Source organism: Myotis yumanensis, unplaced genomic scaffold, assembly GCF_028538775.1.
Source record: "Myotis yumanensis isolate MYYU_CA2020_CCGP unplaced genomic scaffold, mMyoYum1.0.hap1 SCAF_16, whole genome shotgun sequence".
NCBI lineage: Eukaryota > Metazoa > Chordata > Mammalia > Chiroptera > Vespertilionidae > Myotis > Myotis yumanensis.
The window spans coordinates 52,594,214-52,612,336 of NW_027223767.1; the positions used below are offsets into that span (position 1 = coordinate 52,594,214).

Consider the following 18,123-nt stretch of genomic DNA (forward strand, 5'->3'; position numbering starts at 1 on the left):
GGCCCCGGGAGCACGGGGAAGGCACAGGAAGCTGCTTCAGCGAAGTGCATGGTTAGCTGCATGTTCCCGGAGAGGTTTCCAGCACGTAACCGTGCAGCAACGTTAAGGAAACATTTTGCATCTTCTTTTTCTACTGAGTTTTTGAGTCGGGTGCGGCTTTGGCACCTGCGAACCCCCGTGGCCACGGGAGGTGGGGCTGCCCAGCAGGTGGGGGCCTCCTGGTCTTGCGGCCCAGCCCCTCTGCTTCTACGAGGAGCCGAGACCCCACGGCTTCAGCACCAGCAGAGTGTGACCTCCGACCTTCTCCAGGTCTCAGAGCAGACCCCAGGCCTGGACAGTGGGGATCCTTGAGGGGTGACCCGCTCCCTGGCAGCTCCCCAGGGCAGTGGCTCAGGTGCCTGTGGTCCCCGAGTCCCCTGGCTTGGGGGCAGGGGGTTGGTCTGTGGGCCTCGAGCCTTTGTCAGTGCCCGGCTGGCTCAGGGGGCTCCCTCCGGGCCTCTGTGCTGGGCATGGGACACAGGCACACACCAGCCAGCATCCTGAGGTCCTGAGGGGGTGTGGGCAGCTGGGTCTGATGGTCCCAGATCCCTTGCCAGCCTGTGACGGCTGGGGGCCCTTTCCCAGGGCACCGGAACCCGGGCTCGGGGGTCCCTGAAGCTACCAGGGAGTGTGTCCAGCAACACGTCCTCCCTCAGCTGAGTGGCCGGCCCTGCTCAGTCCCTGCCGCCTCTGGCCCTAAGCTCTTGTGTTTATTTTTTTTATTTAATATTTTTTATTGATTTTTTACAGAGAGGAAGGGAGAGGGATAGAGAGTTAGAAACATCGATGAGAGAGAAACATCAATCGGCTGCCTCCTGCACACCCCCCACTAGGGATGTGCCCGCAACTAAGGTACATGCCCTTGACCGGAATCGAACCTGGGACTCTTCAGTCCGCAGGCCGACGCTCTATCCACTGAGCCACACCGGTTAGGGCGAGCTCTTGTGTTTAAATGAGATTTTTCAGGGGCCTCTGACCCACGGAACCATGGCCCTGGCCTGGCCACACGCAGGGTCCTGCAGCCCGGAGCTTCACCCGCTGACCTAGGCCGGCTTCCCCGTTTGTGGTGGGAGTGCCAGAGCCGGGAGGGGCCAGGGCGTGGCCTCAGGGAAGCCACGGCTACAGCCAGCAGGTTCCAGGGACCGGGTGCGGCCTGGGGTTCCCTCGCTGTCCCTGGAGGAGCCGTCCCTGCGGCAGCGGCTGGATGACGGGTTCATGAGCTGCCGGGACTGAAGGGGCCGTAAGGTTTCTGAGAACCGTGGGAGCGCGGCCGCCGCAGGGGCTGAAGCGGAGGGTGCATCAGGCACGTGGGCTCTGGGCGCCCCTCCCCCTGAGTCACCCTGGCTTTGGAGGAAGAGCCGTGTTCTGATCACTTTTGTCTTCTCGGATTACAGGGCTGCTCAGCCCCCGGTGACTAAGTGGGAGCAGCCGTGGGTCTTAAACGCTTTCAGCTGGGTGTTTCTATAGCGCCGTCGCCATAGCACCCGCTAAGCCGGGAACAGGCACAGCCGGGAGGGGCCGGGCGTGGGGACGGGCTGGGGACAGGCTGCGGCCCGGCCCTGTGCAGCGCCTGCTGCCAAGCCGCCGGAGGTGCAGGGCCAGGCCTCGCTCTGTCCTGTGCACTTTTCCAAAGCGCAGACACTGCTTGTGGGGCGTCCTGCCCACAGAGGGGCCACCATGGCCTGGAGCCCGTGGTGGGCACATGCCCCTCGGGTCCCTGGGGGAAGGCTCCACGCGTGGCCTAGATCCCAGGAGCTGCCGGAAGCCGTGGTCTCCCTGCGAGCGTTGGCGTCAGGGAGGGAGGCCAGGCAGCCGCTGGTCCTCGACAGCGTGGCGGCCGCCTGGCCTCTCGAGGGCTCTGCCTCGGGCAGGCTGCTCTGTGCTCCAGCTGCTGGACACCCAGGGCCCCGGGGGAAGGTGGCGGCTTCCCCGCCCTCAAGCCCCAGCTGGGGGGGGGGGGGGCAGCATTTCTCCCGCCTGCGCCCCGGGAGGCGTGGTCCCTGGGGAGACAGACACTTGGTGGCCCCTGGCCTCTGCCTGAGCTGCCCCCCAACCAAGCTCCTGGTTCCCACTGGAGACCGGTCTTTGAGTAACTGGGAACCTTAAAAATAAGACGCGCCCCCCCCCTCCCGCCCTGGGGCTGCCAGCACTGCTAATGAGGCCAGCCCTGCCCTGGTCCAGGCAGGTTCCTCTGCTCCAGGGACTGGGGAGCTGAACGCAGCCTGGAAACCCAGAAACCGTCCCCAGCCCGCTGGCGCCCGAGGCCGGAAGGAGCTGTTCTCAGCAGCGCACTCCCGGCGATGCACCCAGGGGGCCCGCGTCCCCGTTACGCCGCGTCCTGGGTGACCGCGTCCTGAGTGACCGGTCAGAGCTGCCTTTGCTGCTCCGAGCCCCATCCAGGTGGCACTGCCTTCGCCCGGGCGGCTTCCCTGGGCCTCCGCCGGAGCTGGGTGGTCCCCCTTCCTGCAGATGCCCCTCTCTGAGCGAGCCCTTCCCCCCGAGACCCTCTGCCCAGAGTGTGTCCCCGGCCCCGGGGCCCGCTGCCATCCTGTCCTCACCAGTCCCTTGTGGGCCTTCTCCTCGGGGCTTCGGGGAGTGAACAGCCCCCTCGCCGGCGCCCTGTCCACCGCGGAGCCAGGTGCGACCTGAGGAGTCGTCCCCCCCGCCGCCCCCAGCAGCCTCGCCCATTGGGTCTGGCACAGGCCTCCAGGGCCCGAATCTGAATGCTCCCTTCCTGCTCCCTGGAGGAGCCTGTGCAGGGGAGGTTCTGGGGGGCAGGGCGGGGAACACTGGGAGGCACGCATTTCCATTTCGTAACTAGAGGAAAAGTACTTTGAGCTGAGCTGTTGGGATGTGGAGGAGGAGGAGGTGGAGGAGAGGGGGGAGGGAGAAGAGGAAGAGGAGGGGGAGGGAAAAGAGGGGGGAGGAGGGGTGCAGAGGCGGCCAGGGCACCCCTGCTGGAGGCCTGGGGCCTGTGCAGATCTTTCTCCCCAGGTGCCGTCCTGGGGCCCCTCGGGCACATTCGTGGAGGGGCCAGGCCTGGCTCCCAGAGGCGGGGCCTCGGTCTGGGGGCGGGGCAGCTATTTTGAGGCCCTTTTAAGCTGCCCTCCCCAGGGAGTTTCGTATGGAAAGCTGGGTGGTCTGCAGGGCAGGGGCTCCCAAGTTCTGGTGACGGGACTGGGCAGGGCCTGCCTTGGGGGGTGCGGCTCACTCGCGCTGGCAGAGGGTCGGCTGGGCCCACTCGGGGGCTGGGCCCCGCCCCTCCAGCTGAGCGCTGCTTTGGCAGGAACAGCCTGCTCCCTGCTCCCTCTGCGGTCGCCCACCTGGGCTCGGCACCGCCTACCCGCGCTGAGTCAGCCGGCGGGAAGGTGCTGGATCGGGCGGGGGAGGCTGCCCCCTCGCGGCCCGGCGCGCACCTGCCGGAGGACGGCTGCTGGGGAAGAGCCGCTCCGCTGAAGCCGCTCCGGCCGCTCCGCAGCCCAGCCCCGCAGGTCCGCCCGCACATGCACCCGGGAGGGGCCGGGGGGCGGCCTGCAGACCCCACAGGTGTGCGTGGCTGCCCTGCCTCCCGGGACCCCGCCCACGGTCGTGCCGCTCATTCCAGAGTTTCCAGCCTGCAAACCAGAACGCGTGGGCCGGCGGCACCGCGCTGCCTCCTGTGCCGCCCCGCGGGGTGCGGGTAGTCAGCTCCCTGCGGTGCTGCTGAGCTTCCTGGGCGGCGGTTTCAGATGCTCGGAATCAGGACCCGCAGGAGGTGCCAGCCCCACACTGCCGCCCGGTCCACCGCGCAGTCCGCCAGCGAGACCCCGCGCGCGGCTGCCGGGCTCAGAGGGGTCAGCAGGGGACAGTGGGGTCAGCAGGGGACAGAGGGGACAGCAGGGCTCAGAGGGGTCAGCAGGGGACAGTGGGGTCAGCAGGGGACAGAGGGGACAGCTGGGCTCAGAGGGGTCAGCAGGGCTCAGAGGGGACAGCAGGGGACAGAGGGGACACCTGGGCTCAGAGGGGACAGCTGGGGGGGTCCCCCCAGGGCACAGAGGCACACGGCTTGGGGCTGCCAGACTATAACTTCTACTCAAATCCCATTGGCCAAAGCAAGTCACATGGCCAAGGCCTGCACCAATGTGCTGGCCAGGAACCATCCCACCTCCAGTGGGCGGGGCCAGCAGTCACCCCTGGGGGGCAGGTCTGACCTCTGCCTGCACTTTCCATCTGAAGCCCCGCCCCTTCCTCCCTGTCACTCACGGGAAGCGCTGGTCCTCTGTCCAGGGGCCTCGTGGGCAGGGCCTGCTTGTGCCATTGTTTTGTGACTTTACGTTTTGTGAAGAGACTCAACATGTGATTTGCCATTTGCAAGTTCGGAACTTCATCTCCCCAAACTGACGTCCTGTCCCCTCTGGACGTCAGCTCGCTGCCCCAGCCCCGCCCCCCACGCCGGTCCCTGGAGCCCCCCACTCACTGGAGCCTGGGGCCGTCCGACCTGTCTGGGGCCTGGTGTTTCTGGACGTTGGTAGTTGGGTCTGAGCACTCGGTCGGGGTGAGGTGTGGGGTGTTGGTCGTGCCCGTCGTAGCGAGTGGGCGTCCATCAGGCAGCCCAGAGAGCCGCCCTGACCGCATCCAGGCGGGAACCAGTGCTGGGGGTCAGGCTGCAGAGCGGACCCACCCCAAGGGCTGGGGGCTGGGGGCTGGGGGCTGGGGCTCGGGTCCAGCGGTGGCTTTGGGGGCCCCGTGTTTGTCCCGGCAGCTTCGCAGCCTCGCAGGCGGCCTGGGTTGGCACACAGGCAGCTCCCCGGTGCGGGCTCCTCAGCCCCTCCCGCCCCCCCCCCCCAAGCCCTTCCCCTTCCCAGGAGTGTGAGGGGCGCGGCCCCACCACCACCCTCACCGCTGGGCTCCTGCTCCCACGGGAGACCCCGTTTCATCCCTCCACACACTGACACCCAGGCCCTCACCTCAGCCTTCGGTCATCTGAGGCAGAGCTGCCAGCCCGGCCAGTGTGGCTCAGTGGTGGAGCAGCGACCTATGAACCAGGAGGTCAAGGTTCGATTGCTGGTCAGGGCCAGGTTGTGAGTTTGCTCCCCAGTAGGGGGCGTGCAGGAGGCAGCCGACCAGTGGTTCTCTCTCATCATGGATGTTTCTGTCTCCCTCTCCCTTCCTCTCTATGAAATCAATGAAAATATATTTTAAATATATTTTACTGATTTTTTGCAGAGAGGAAGGGAGAGGGATAGAGAGTTAGAAACATCGATAAGAGAGAAACATCGATCAGCTGCCTCCTGCACACCTTCTACTGGGGATGTGCCCGCAACCAGGGTACATGCCCTTGACCCGGACCTTTCAGTCCGCAGGCCGACGCTCTATCCACTGAGCCAGACCGGTTTCGGCAAAAAAATATATTTTAAAAAAGAAGAGCTGCCAAGGGGCTTTGCCTGCCCCCAGTGCCTCCCGTTCGAGCTGAGACGGGTTCTGGAAATGTCCACACGCACGGGCCCGGCGATGCCCAGCGAGCCAGGACGGAGCGGTGGCATGGACATTTGGGCTATGGCCTCAGGGAGGGGCTGGCCAGACACCAGATCTGGGCAAACGGGGCCCCCCTCGTGGGAAGAGGCCCCCAGAGAGGAGCCTGACTCCCTGGGGACTACCTGCCCTGGTCCCCCTGCTGGAGGCGGGGCCCCGGCCGCGGGTCAGCGTGGGCAAAGGCGCACAGGGGAGGCGGCTGCGTGGTGCCACAGGCCTGTGGGCTGCCCTCAGGGGAATGAGGGGCGTCGTCCCGCCCGGCTCACGGCCCGCCCTCTCCCTCCCAGTACATCGACGCCATCAGCAGCAAGCAGGGCGACCTGGAGAACTACGTGTCCGACGGCTACAAGACGGCGCTGACGGAGGAGCGGCGCCGGTTCTGCTTCCTGGTGGAGAAGCAGTGCGCCGTGGCCAAGAACTCCGCCGCCTACCACTCCAAGGTGAGCTGCGCCTTCAGGGCCACTTCCGGGGCCAGAGGGCAGGGCTGGAAGGACAGCGGCCAGGCCAGAGGCTGCGGGTGCCTCTGGGGCAGTGTCGCTGACAGGCTCGAGGGGTCAGCTCCTGGGAGGGGCCACACTGCCAGGAGCCCCTGTGGAGGCCGGCTTAGCCCCCAGGGACACAGGCTCCCCTGCAAGGGCAGCCTCAGTGAGGAGGCTGTTCCCCATAGAGCACAGGCAGGAGCTGGAGCCTTCTGGAACCTTCTGGGAGCTTAGAGCTGGCCGGGGCCTGGGGTCAGTGGGGTACGCTCACACGCTCACACGCGCTGCTTGATCTGAGACTCGGCTTTGGCCCTCGTGGCCTGGCTCCGAGGAGACGTGCCCTCCTGACCAGAGGCTCCGGCTGCCGGGCCTGCCCAGGGCACAGTCCTGGGTGCGAAGCAGGGACAGTGCGGACCTGCGTCCTCTGGGAGCGGCGGCCTCCACCACACAGTGCGCTCTGCCAGCACCCGCAGCGGGCACCTGCGCCCTCTGGTGGCGGCCGGGTCAGGGAGAGCCGTGGCCCATGTGGGGCACCACTGTTTCCAAGAGGGGACACCTGACCTCCCAGGCCCTGACCCGGCCCCCCTCCGGGCGGGTTCGAGAGCACAGGCACTGCCCTGGGCCTGGCTCTGACCCCATAGCAACAGCTCCATCGCCCGGGGCGGCGCTGGCCACTCTGGCCGTCTCCGACTGAAACTGCTCAGGGGGTGCCCTGACCTGGGGTGTCCGTGGTGCCAGGTCCCCGCTGGCCTGTCTCCCCAGCACCCCAGACTGTCAGCCGTGTGTCTCCACCAGAGCCAGATAGTAACACTTTCCGTTCGGCCATTGCTCGTGGGAGTGGCCCCAGGTGGTGTGTGAACACACGAGCCTCTTTGCCAGCCAGCAGCCTGGCCTGCTGCCCTGGCCCCGGGTGTAATGGCCGGCTGGGGGGCCACACAACTCCCCCCACTCCTGGCTTCCCCGCCCCCCGACGGCCCCTCCCGCAGCCCTGCCCTTCGAGGCCTCCAGGCTCAGTCTGTGGGAGTGGCCCCTCCTAGCATCTGGCGGTTTGTCCACGAGGGGCGTGGCCACTCCACGGCCAACCGTGTGGGCCTCTGGTCACGCCGCTGGTCACACCGCCTTCCTCGGGCCCAGGGAGGCCCTGCCCGGCCAGGCCTTGGCTTGCCCTCGTCCCTGGCAGTCCCTCTCACGGCTCCTGCAGCCGACCAGCCCTCCCTCAGTTGGGGCAGGGACTCGGGGTGCGCCCCCTGGGGTGGGGTGTTGGTGAGGGGCCTCCCGGGGCCCAGCGGGCAGGGCTGCATGCGAGGTGAGCACAGGCCCTGGGAGTCTCCTGGGGCGCGTGAGCCTGTGTCGCCCTGACCCGCCCGCTTCCCGCTTCAGGGCAAAGAGCTGCTGGCGCAGAAGCTGCCGCTGTGGCAACAGGCCTGCGCCGACCCCAACAAGATCCCGGACCGCGCGGTGCAGCTGCTGCAGCAGCTGGCGAGCAGCAATGGCGCCATCCTGCCGGGCGCCCTGTCGGCCTCCAAGTCCAGCCTGGTCATCTCGGACCCCATCCCGGGGGCCAAGCCCCTGCCGGTGCCCCCTGAGCTGGCCCCGTTTGTGGGGGTGAGTGCCCGGCGCCCTGAAGGCTGTGGGTGTGGGGTGGCGCCCCCCGCAGTGGTCAGCACCCTGCCGCGGCCGGGGTTCCACGCTGCCCCGCTCCGCCTGGCCCTCCTGCAACCCCGCCCCTGCCGCCTCTTCCCACAGCGGCTGTCTGCCCAGGAGAACGCGCCCATCATGAACGGCGTCTCAGGCCCCGACAGCGAGGACTACAGCCCCTGGGCTGACCGCAAGGGGGCCCAGCCCAAGTCCTCGTCTCCTCAGCAGCCTCAGACCAAGATGAGCGACTCCTACTCCAACACCCTGCCCGTGCGCAAGAGTGTGGCCCCCAAGAACAGCTACGCCGCCAGTAAGGGCTCCCGGCCGGCCCCACAGCTGTGGCGGGGGGGGGACCAAGGCTCACGCACGTGTGTGCATGGGTGTGCCGCACCCTGGGACCGGGGAGACTCCCTCCTGAGGGGCTTCTCAGGGCTCCCGGTTCCGTCCGGCGAGTGGTGGGCGGTGCCCGGAGCAGGGGGCTGCTGAGGAGGCCCCGGGGGCAATGGGACAGCTCCCGCCCTGGGCAGGGGCGCGGAGTGGGGGGGACCTGCCTCCTGATCAGCCAGTAGGAAGCCGAGGCCCAGCCCCGCGAAGGGTGGCAGCTCTGAGCCCCATCCCAGCGCCCAGGCCCTTCCAGATCCCGAGTCCGCCCGGCTCTGGAGGCCGGTCCATCTCCAGGCCCCCTGGGATCGAGCTGATGGGAGGGGAGTGAGCCCCCTCCCTCCGGCCGAGCCTCCTCACGCCCCCTATCGCCGCAGCTGAGAACAAGACGCTGCCCCGCTCCAGCTCCATGGCAGCCGGCCTGGAGCGCAACGGCCGCATGCGGGTGAAGGCCATTTTCTCACACGCGGCGGGCGACAACAGCACCCTGCTGAGCTTCAAGGAGGGCGACCTCATCACCCTGCTGGTGCCTGAGGCCCGGGACGGCTGGCACTACGGCGAGAGCGAGAAGACCAAGATGTGAGGGCCCGCGGCGGGCGGACCCTGCCCCTGGGGGTGTGGGAGTCGTCCCTGACCCTGGGCCCCACCTGCCTTCCCCTGGGCCCTGACCCTCCCCGGCCCCGCCTCTCCCCCTTAGCCCTCACCTCTCCCCCCTGACCCCCTCTCCCCTGACCCCCCCTCTCCCCTGGCCCCCCCTCTCCCCTGGCCCACCTCTCACCTGGCCCCGCCTCTCACTTGGGCCTTCCGTTGCAGGCGGGGCTGGTTTCCCTTCTCCTACACGCGGGTGCTGGACAGCGACGGGGGCGACAGGCTGCACATGAGGTGAGCGCTGGCCAGGCTGCGGGGAGCGGGTGCTGGTGGCAGCAGCTGTCAGCGCGGCCCAGGCCCTCCCGGCACAGAGCTGGGCTGGGCTTCCCTCCGCCCGGCGTGTGCATGTCCGAGGCTCTGGGGTGCATGCGGGAGGCGCTTTGTGAGGAGGGCGGCCGCTGTGTGTGTGGGCAGCTTGAGCGCTGACCCGTCGGGCGGCTTCTTGCCCCTTTCGGACCCAGGGCACCCCTGCTGCCGTTTCCCACAGGGTCGGCCCCATCTCGCCTTCTCCCTAATTTTATTTACCTTTTAACACATCTCTCTTGGTTTTATTGAAAGAGGGAAGGAGAGGGATAGAGAGAAACATCAGTGATAAGAGAGCGTCACTGATCGCTGCCTCCTGCACGCCCCCTGCTGGGGATCAGCCCTCGTCCCGGGCCTGTGCCCCGACGGGGTGGAATCTTCTGGTTCCTGGGCTGACACTCACCCCAGCCGCCCAGCTCACCTTCTGAGCTTCTCCCTGGCACATCTTTGTGCCCAGGTCCGAGGGAGGGGCCCATGGGATCCGGGCGGCTGCCACCCAGGCTGCCGAGAGCAGCCCCTGGTCACCGCCTCTTCAAGGGCAGAGCCCGGCGTGGGGAGGTGGGGCCAGGCAGACCCCGGGCTGGCGTGTCCTGAGCACCGTCCGTGCCCACAGCCTGCAGCCGGGCAAGAGCAGCAGCACCGGCAACCTCCTGGACAAGGAGGACCTGGCCCTCCCGCCGCCCGACTACGGCCCCTCGTCCCGCGGCTTCCCCACCCAGACGGCCAGCACCTTCAAGCAGAGGCCCTACAGCATGGCCGTGCCCGCCTTCTCTCAGGTGAATGAGGGCAGGCCCAGGGCTGCGGGGGAACCCCTGTGGGCTGATCACGGGCCCGGGCTTGGGGGTGGGGCCCTGCCCACGAGCGTGGGACTTGCAGTCCTGCTCCACGTGCAGGCGTGGCTCCTGCGCTCCTGGGCCGGGGTGGGTGGGGCTTTCGGGAGAGGCTGCTGGGCTTCTGGGCTGGTGGCCTGGTGGCCTGGTGGCCTAGGAGGCTGGGGCTCAGGGCTGGGACCAGGCTTGCTGGAGGCGGCCCAATCCGCTCAGCCCCTCCCTCTCCCGCCTGTCACCCCGTGTCCCCACCCACACCTCACTGGTCGGGGCGGTATCCTGGGGAGGCTGCCGGGTGGCCCAACCCCACCTGCTCAGCTGCTCCTGCCACGGGATTGGGGTGGGCAGGTCACCGGGTGGCCTGTGTGGCGTGTGCCGTGAGTTGGCCGCCGGAGAGAGGAGGGCTGCTGGTAGGGGGCCTTCTGTGCCCTCTGCATCCTCAGCCGTAGGCAGCACCCCTCCCCCTGGGTCAGGAGGGCACTAGCCCAGCCAGCCCTGCTCGCAGCCATGCCCGGGACCCAGCCTGACTGTCTGCCTTCCTCCCCAGGGTCTGGACGACTACGGGGCGCGGGCCGTGAGCAGGTGAGGGGCTCGAGTTGTGCTGGGGAACTGGGGGCAGGGGGGCTGGCCCCTCCGTGGGGCCATGGGGCCTCTCGGGTCAGGGAAGCGGGGCCCGGGGCCCATGTTCTGTCGCCCATCAGACCCTTAGGGCAGGACGCCCTGCCCCGAGGCTTCGGCCCGCGTCCCGGGCATCGCCGAGTGGCAGGGCCTCCCAGAGCTGCCTCTGTCTCTGTGGGGCGCGGGAGCCGGCGTCTGCGGCCCAGCCTGGCCCTGACCATGCAGACCGGCCCTCGGCCACACGGGCTCCTGGTCTCTCCTGCGGGCCCCGCCTTTCCTCCCTGGTCCTCTCGGCACCGACACTGGGGGCTGCCTCAGGCCTTCTGCCCGCGTCCCAGCTCCGGCATCCCCGGCACCCCCTGGCCAGGCAGCGGCCCTGAGCTGCTGGGAGGCTGCGTGGGGAGGCGCGGCGGCAGCTGAGCTTGCTTTGTTCACAGCGGCAGCGGCACGCTGGTGTCCACAGTGTGAGGACGCTGACCACGGGCACTGCTGCTCAGAGGACCCCGCCCCCCCTGTCTGGTCTCCATCGTTTCCTCTCGGCTCTCGGCGGTTTGTTTTTGGGTTGTTTTTCTGCCCCGCCTGCCCCTCTGGCCTTTTTGGTTGGTGACCCCAGACTCAGATCCCCAAGGTCCATGGTGCTGCCCCACCTCTGCTCCCCGTGGACACGCCCATGCGTGGTCCGCCTGCGGGCAGCGTGAGCGAGTCCTGGCCGCTGCCTCATCTGCCGAGGTCACAACTCACTGCTCTTTCAAAGGCTCGCCGTGAGCCAGCTCTGACATTTGAAGAAAAAGAAAAACCTTTTAAAAAAAAAAAAAAGCAAAAAAAAAAAAAAAAAACCCCAACAGAAAACAGGAAAAGGACTTTTTTTTCCCTGAAAACAAAAACAGAAAAACAGATATGCATGGACTCCGGTGTACGTACTGTTACTTCTGCATCTGACCCCGCGCACGGGGCACCTGTCAGGACAGGGAAGGGGCGGGCTCCCGCGGCTCCGGGCCACCGGCAGAGGGCCACCCGGCCTCCGGACGCCGGCGCCTGTGAGGGAGGCCGTAGCCGCTCAGGCCGGGCTCCTGAGGGCTCCTTTCTCGTGGACTCTGTTGGACGGTGTGCCGAGCCCAGAGCGCGGGCGTCGCTCTCAGGCTGGCGCCCTCACTCAGCGCCCTGGCGGGAGGGGGTCGGGAGCAGGCGCCGCCTGGCCGCACACGGACATTCCAAAGACTCCAGGGACCACCCCACCCCGTCCCGGAAATCGGTTCTCGGACCGGCCCGGCGAGGGCATCTGGCCACCCGGCTGCTCGGGGCAGAGGCACCCCTAGGGAAGCAGGCGCCCCCGCCCCGTCCTCCCTAAACGCTCTCGTCTTTTTGTGTGTCTTGCTGGCTTCAGAAAGAGACACGCTGGACTCGGTGGCTACTGGTATTGCCTCCTCACACGCTGAAGCCGGGGAGCACTCGAGGGGCGGCCCGGCCCCGGCCCTGGCCCTTCCCGCCGCGGACGCTCCCTAACGGCGGTGTCTTAGCAAGAGCCTCCGCGGACGAGGACGCGGCCCATGGCGTTGGCGACAGAAGCCGCCCAAGGCACAGACCGTTTTATTTTTAAGGAAAATGCAAAAAAGCCAGGACGGGGCCTGTAGAGGAGCCTCCGCTGGTGCCGGCCTCCGCTAACGGCTCAGACCCAGGGCTCACGCCTGGATGAATGTAGACACAAAACCGCCAACTTGTATGAAGACGTAAAGTGCTGAAGATATTTTTCCCGTCTTTTTTTAAAATCTGAATTGTGCCCTGTACCGCAGTGGTTTGAATAAAAGTTTTATTTATTGCATCGAGTTGGGTGTGGCACCTCCTTCCAGCCCCACAGGGATCCCAGCCGCCACCCGGGAGCCTGAGGCCGCGGGGCGCCCTGTGCTGCAGCCCCGGGTGTCCCCTCAGAGCCCGCGGCCCCACCCGCACCCTCACAACAGCTTGTGTTCCCTTGCAGCCCCGATGTGGAAGTGGCCAGATTTTGAGCCGCCGTCTCCAGTTAGTAAGTGCCCGCTTTCCTTACGCCGGTCAGTCTGCGTCCGCAGTGGCCTGGCAGACCCTCCGGCTTCTGCCTGGCGGTCAGGGCGGGGCTGCGGGGTGGCCAGCCTGCTCGCTCAGGGCTCCAGGCCTTCGCTCTCCTGCGGCCGCTCCTGGGCTCGAGGATTGCCTCTGTCGGGGCTCCTCTGCCCTGGGCACCCCCACTGCTGGGCGCGGGTGGCCTGCCCTCTCTGTCTGGGTTTCTCCGCCTCTGCTGGTGCTTCGGCCGCAATCAGGGTTTCCCTGGTGATCAGATTGGGCATCTCTGGCTGAGGGTTCCCTCGGGGCTCTGTGGGCGGGGGTCTGGGCCTTCGGGGACTCGGGTTGGTGAGTATTGCAGCCCCGAGGGGGTTGGGAGGCCAGGGTGGGACAGGGCGGAGCTCCGGGGCATGTGCCAGGCAACTGCCCCAGGCAGGGGGAAGCAGGAGCCCCAGTCTGCCCCCTGGGGACTCTGGGTGCGGAGGTGTGGCTGCCAGCTAGCCCGCCCCCATGGCCCCACCCCACCCATATGCCCCTGCCCCATGGCCCCACCCCGCCTACCTGGCCCTGCTCCGACCTGCCGTGTTGCACCCACACCAGGCTCCGGCTGCCATGCCTGGGGCCCTCTAGGCTTCTCCAACACCTGCTGACAGTCCCTTCCCGTCCTCAGGAAGCAACCACGGCCACCACTCTGGGCCCTGAGCCTCCCCTCAGGGTGGCCACTGCCGCCCACCTGTCCCCACCCCCACCCCAAGACACTGAGGGGGACCCTGGGCAGCACATCCTGGTCCTTCACCAAGAATGGAGGTCCGCTGGGCGGAGGGGCCTCTGGCTCACGGGGCCGGCGTCCACGGAGCTGGGGCGGTGGGCATGGCGGGCGCCTGGCCCCATGGGCATCGCGGGGATGCCATCCCCTGTGGGCAGCCAGACCCCAAGTGATCTGGGCTCCCTCTCTGCCACTGCCTTTGCGTTGCTGAGCTGCAGCCCGATTTCAGGAAAGCTCTGGAGACAGATGCTCCTGGAGTTTGGGAAAAGGGTAGAAATGCCTTTGAGGGCTCCGCGGCGGTCGCCCTGGGCTTGCACCTCCTTTCCTGCCTCTGCGGGGCCGTGTCCAGCCGCGGAGTGGCCCGCCTGTCCCGGAGCTGTGCTGCCTGGGGTCCCTCCACGCTGGCGGGGCTGAGCACCCTTGCCTCTGGGGGCCCGGGAGGCTGGGGCTGGGGGACCCCGGGCCAGTGGGCACAGGGTGAAGGGGGTGCACCTGGCACGGGCCACCAGCACAGTCACCGGGCTCCTGAGTCACTGGGGTGGGTGCCTAGCGCCACTTCTGGTCGGTTGAGGAACCTCCCAGCTCTGCCGTGGTTGGGGCGGGAGGGGCGGGAAGATTCCAGAAGGCCCAGGTCCTCAGCTCTGGAGAGCACCTGGGTTTGAAGAGGAGACGGCAGGGCGGGAGGAAGTGGAGGCCTGTGCGTTGTCCCCGCCTGGCCCCGCTCCCCGCACCAGAGCACGAAGCCCCTTGGTCAGGACTGGGCTGTCCTCAGAACAGCCACTGCCATTCACCCACTGCCGCTTACCCACTGCCGGCTCACCCACTGCCGGCTCACCACTGCCATTCACCCACTGCCGCTCACCCACTGCCGCTCACCCACTGCCGCTCACCCACTGCCGGCTCACCCACTGCCGGCTCACCCACTGCCGGCTCACCCACTGCCGCTCACCCTCTGCCGCTCACCCACTGCCGCTCACCCACTGCCGCTCACCCACTGCCGCTCACCCACTGCCGGCTCACCCACTGCCGCTCACCCACTGCCGCTCACCCACTGCCGCTCACCCTCTGCCGCTCACCCACTGCCGTTCACCCACTGCCGCTCACCCACTGCCGGCTCACCCACTGCCGCTCACCCACTGCCGCTCACCCTCTGCCGCTCACCCACTGCCGCTCACCCTCTGCCGCTCACCCTCTGCCGCTCACCCACTGCCATTCACCCACTGCCGCTCACCCACTGCCGGCTCACCCACTGCCGCTCACCCACTGCCGCTCACCCTCTGCCGCTCACCCACTGCCGCTCACCCACTGCCGCTCACCCTCTGCCGCTCACCCACTGCCGCTCACCCACTGCCGCTCACCCTCTGCCGCTCACCCACTGCCGCTCACCCACTGCCGCTCACCCTCTGCCGCTCACCCACTGCCGCTCACCCACTGCCGCTCACCCTCTGCCGCTCACCCACTGCCGCTCACCCACTGCCGCTCACCCTCTGCCGCTCACCCACTGCCGCTCACCCACTGCCGGCTCACCCACTGCCCGCTCACCCACTGCCGCTCACCCACTGCCGGCTCACCCACTGCCGCTCACCGTGCATTCAGAGCACGGTTAATTCCAGGGGATCCCCAACAGCCGGGCTTCGTCTGGTTCCTGAGACTGGAATTGGGGTTGGAGGCAGCAGGCAGCAGGCGCCATGGTGTGGGGGCCCCTAAGGGCCGCCCCTGGGCACTGAGACCCTTGGGCTCTGAGCCTGCCCTCCCCTCGCCCTCGGACCCGAGGCCTGCTCTGCGCCCGGAGCGGGAACCCCTTCTCCGTGGAAAAGCCGCGCCGGCCGTGCCAGGTCCAGCTCAGGAGGCCCGCATGGCGGCTCAGCCTGGACAGTTCTCTGTGCTGGGCTGTGCCTCTGGGCCGAGTTCGGGCCGGTCCTGTGTGCAGGTCGCCGTCTGCCCGTGGTGCTGGCGCCTGCCCGGGCCGTGACCAGCCGTGCAGGACCGGGGTCCCCAGTGGCCTCGGGGCCCGATCTTGCCGTCTTGTCCTCTCAGTGCCGACCACGGCTGCTGCCGGGTCACGGGCTCCCTCCCAGGGCAGCTCACGAGCAGGTTCTTTCACTGAAGAAAGAACGTTCAAGAAAGTACAGGGCCTGGGGGCTGTGCCCTCCCAGTGTGCTGAGAGGCGGGGTGTCGTCCACCTGGGTCTTTGGCCCGGGGGGTGGGGGGGCTGGGAAGAGCTGCTCAGGGGCTGGGAGTGTTTGCAGCGGCGCCTGCAGTGTGGACGGGATGTGGACGGGATGTGGGCCACGGCCTCGCTGTTTGGGGAGCAGGTCAGGGACGCTGGGTCAGAGGCCAGATGCCCCCTTGGGGGGGCCTTTCTGGCCCTACAGCCCCTCCCCCCACGGCCTCTGCTGACGATGCTGTTGTCACTGACCCTCAGAGAGAAGGGGTCAGGGGAGTGTGCTGTGTGCGCCCACACCCTCCTGGCCGCTGCCCACAGCTGTGGTCACACGGGAGCCGCCCTCCCTCCTCTGCTCGGCCAAGACTGTCGGTGGACAGACCTGCCCTGATTCCAGGGCCCCAGGACCCCCACCCTGACCTTGGGGACGGCCGAAGGCGGGGAGCCCTCCTGGAGAACCCGTCTAGCGGAGGTGGCAGCCGGGCACGGCCACCTGTGCCCTGCCTCGGGAGCCAGCACGCAGCCCCTGCCCGTGGCCAGTGCCACCGGAGCCCATGGGCACAGAGCAGAGCCGACGAGGCCCGAGTGCGGAGTGGGAGGCCCCCGTGGGGAGGCGGCCTCGTGGGGCGCTACCCCTGACCCGGAAGTCTCCCGGCGCTAAGAGCCGTGGGCAGCTCATCCTTGAGAGCCAGTCCGCAGTGTCTGGTTGTTTAGAAGACAAGTCCCCAGGGAAACAGGGCGGTGCCCTCGTGCTGGCGCCCAGGCATCCGGGACGGCGCCCGCCACGCCCACCGCCCCAGCTCCGTGGACGCCGGCCCCGTGAGCCAGAGGCCCCTCCGCCCAGGTAACGGCTGCAGGGCCGAGTGCTTCCGGACTGTGGTCCCGTCCATACAGCCTGTGTCCCACGTGCCATCGTCTGTCACCGGGCTGCCTGCCGTCTGAGCCTCCATGGACGCCACGGACAGGCGTCCTGAGGACCACGCGGGCGCCAGCCCCTCGTGCTCATCTGTTCCATCTCAGCCTCTTGTCTGGCCCGTCCATCTGTCCATCAGCTGTGGCCTCGGCATGCAGGGGGTGGTGTGCCCCGGGTGACAGGTGGCTGCGCCTCGCTGGGAGGTGGTGTCTCTGGGGAGCTGCGGGCTTCGCCCTCAGGCCTGTGGCTGCCGGTGTGCGTGCGTCTTGTGTCCGTCCGCTCAGCGTGGGGCCATCCAGGCCACCCTGGGACCCGGGGTGCATGGCCGGGCCGTGTGGGCTGCTGGGCCTTGTGGGCACCTCCCCGGACTCGGGGGTGGGCCCACTGGGGACTGAGAAGGACCTGGCCCCGGCCCCAGGGCAGGTGTGGAGGGCATAGTGGTTCCCCCAACCCGCCCTGCCCTGGGGGACTGACAGCGCCCACGGGGAGCCGAAAGGGGTGCCCTGCGTGGCTCTGAGCACCCCCCCAGTCCTCATTTTACAGGTGGGGAAACTGAGGCCCCGGGTCCAGTCGGTGCCATTGTCCCAGGCGGCCCCGGCTCAGGGCACCCCACACTGACGCCGTCCTCTCCTCCGCAGGAACCCCTTCACCAGTGTCCAGCTAAAACCGACAGTGACCAACGACAGGTCTGCCCCCCTCCTCAGCTGACACCCCTCAGCACGGCCCCCGGGCCCTGCCCGCCCACCTGTGAGCCCTTCGTTACGACTTCCCCGGCCGCCTCCAGAGAGACAGCACCACACCCTCGCCTAGACCCGCTGCTCCTGTGGACGGGGCGCCGGTGACCGGGTGGTGACCGGGGGCTGAGGGTGCCGACCGAGCTGAGGGGCTGGCTGAGCCAGGCCTGCTCGCGGAGCCGCGGGCCCAGAGCCCAGGGCGAGGGAAGGACTGTCACCAGCAGTGGCTGCAGGAGCCCAGCCCCTGCCTGCTCCTAGGTGTCCCGTCAATAAAGGACTGCCCTGCCTGTGCCCGCTGTGATCTGTCGCCTCCTGGGGCGGGGCCTGGGGGCGGGGGGGGGGCCGGTGCAGGGGAGGCCTGGGGGGCAGGAGGCCTGGGCGCAGGGGAGGCCTGGGGGAGGGAGGCCTGGGCGCAGGGGAGGCCTGGGGGGATGGAGACCTGGGGGCAGGGGAGGCCTGGGGGCAGGGGAGGCCTGGGGGGCAGGGGAGGCCTGGGTGCAGGGGAGGCCTGGGGCGTGGGAGGCCTGTGTCTTCTGGTGGGGGACTCTGTCATGGGCACCAACCTTCCTGGCAGGCCCTTGGGCCCCACCCCGTCCCTCCCTGACCAGCCCCCTTCCCACCTTGCTCCTCCCTGTCCCTGAGGGCGGGGGTAGGGGGGAGGGTAGGCGCTGTGGCCTGGGTCCCTGAGCTGAGTGCCACTGGGGGGGTCCTGCACAGGACTCCTGGGTGGGCCCTGCCCCCTGCCCCCTGCCCCCTCCCTGCCCCCTCCCTGCCCCCACTACTTCCATATTTCAGTGAAGGACCAGCTTTAGGAACTCCATTAGACGTTGGTGGCTGAAGCACAGCATGGTGGCCGGGGCTGTGACAGCCGTCCGGTCCTTGTCCTCCTCACCTCTCCCAACTCCCGGCAGAGCCGCTCCACCCAGGCCTCGAGGCGGGAGCCCCAGCCACCTGCAGCCTCCCTCACCCAGGCCAGGGGCAGAGGCAGAGGGCAGGGCCCAGGCCTGGGGGCAGGGGCAGGGGCAGGGGCAGGGCTGGAGAGAGGTGGGGCTGCCTCCCAGCTCGCCA

The 18,123-nt window shown here is 68.3% G+C and overlaps 1 protein-coding gene across 4 annotated transcripts in view; it reads left to right on the forward strand.

The window, feature by feature from the left end:
• The window catches only part of BAIAP2 (BAR/IMD domain containing adaptor protein 2), a 40,808-nt gene extending 23,472 nt beyond the window's left edge, over positions 1–17,336 (forward strand). For 2 of the 4 annotated variants that reach the window (XM_070395504.1, XM_070395507.1), the window contains 8 exons: positions 5,838–5,990; positions 7,410–7,634; positions 7,776–7,977; positions 8,426–8,627; positions 8,862–8,930; positions 9,613–9,775; positions 10,374–10,408; positions 16,960–17,336. In XM_070395504.1, the coding sequence (XP_070251605.1) occupies positions 5,838–5,990; positions 7,410–7,634; positions 7,776–7,977; positions 8,426–8,627; positions 8,862–8,930; positions 9,613–9,775; positions 10,374–10,408; positions 16,960–17,029 (1,119 nt within the window). In that variant the 3' untranslated portion in view covers positions 17,030–17,336. Of the gene's footprint in view, positions 1–5,837; positions 5,991–7,409; positions 7,635–7,775; positions 7,978–8,425; positions 8,628–8,861; positions 8,931–9,612; positions 9,776–10,373; positions 10,409–10,881; positions 12,268–12,419; positions 12,465–16,959 lie in introns of those variants that run through there. The other 2 variants (XM_070395506.1, XM_070395505.1) reach the window with 2 other exon arrangements.
• The last annotated feature ends 787 nt before the right edge of the window (positions 17,337–18,123 follow it).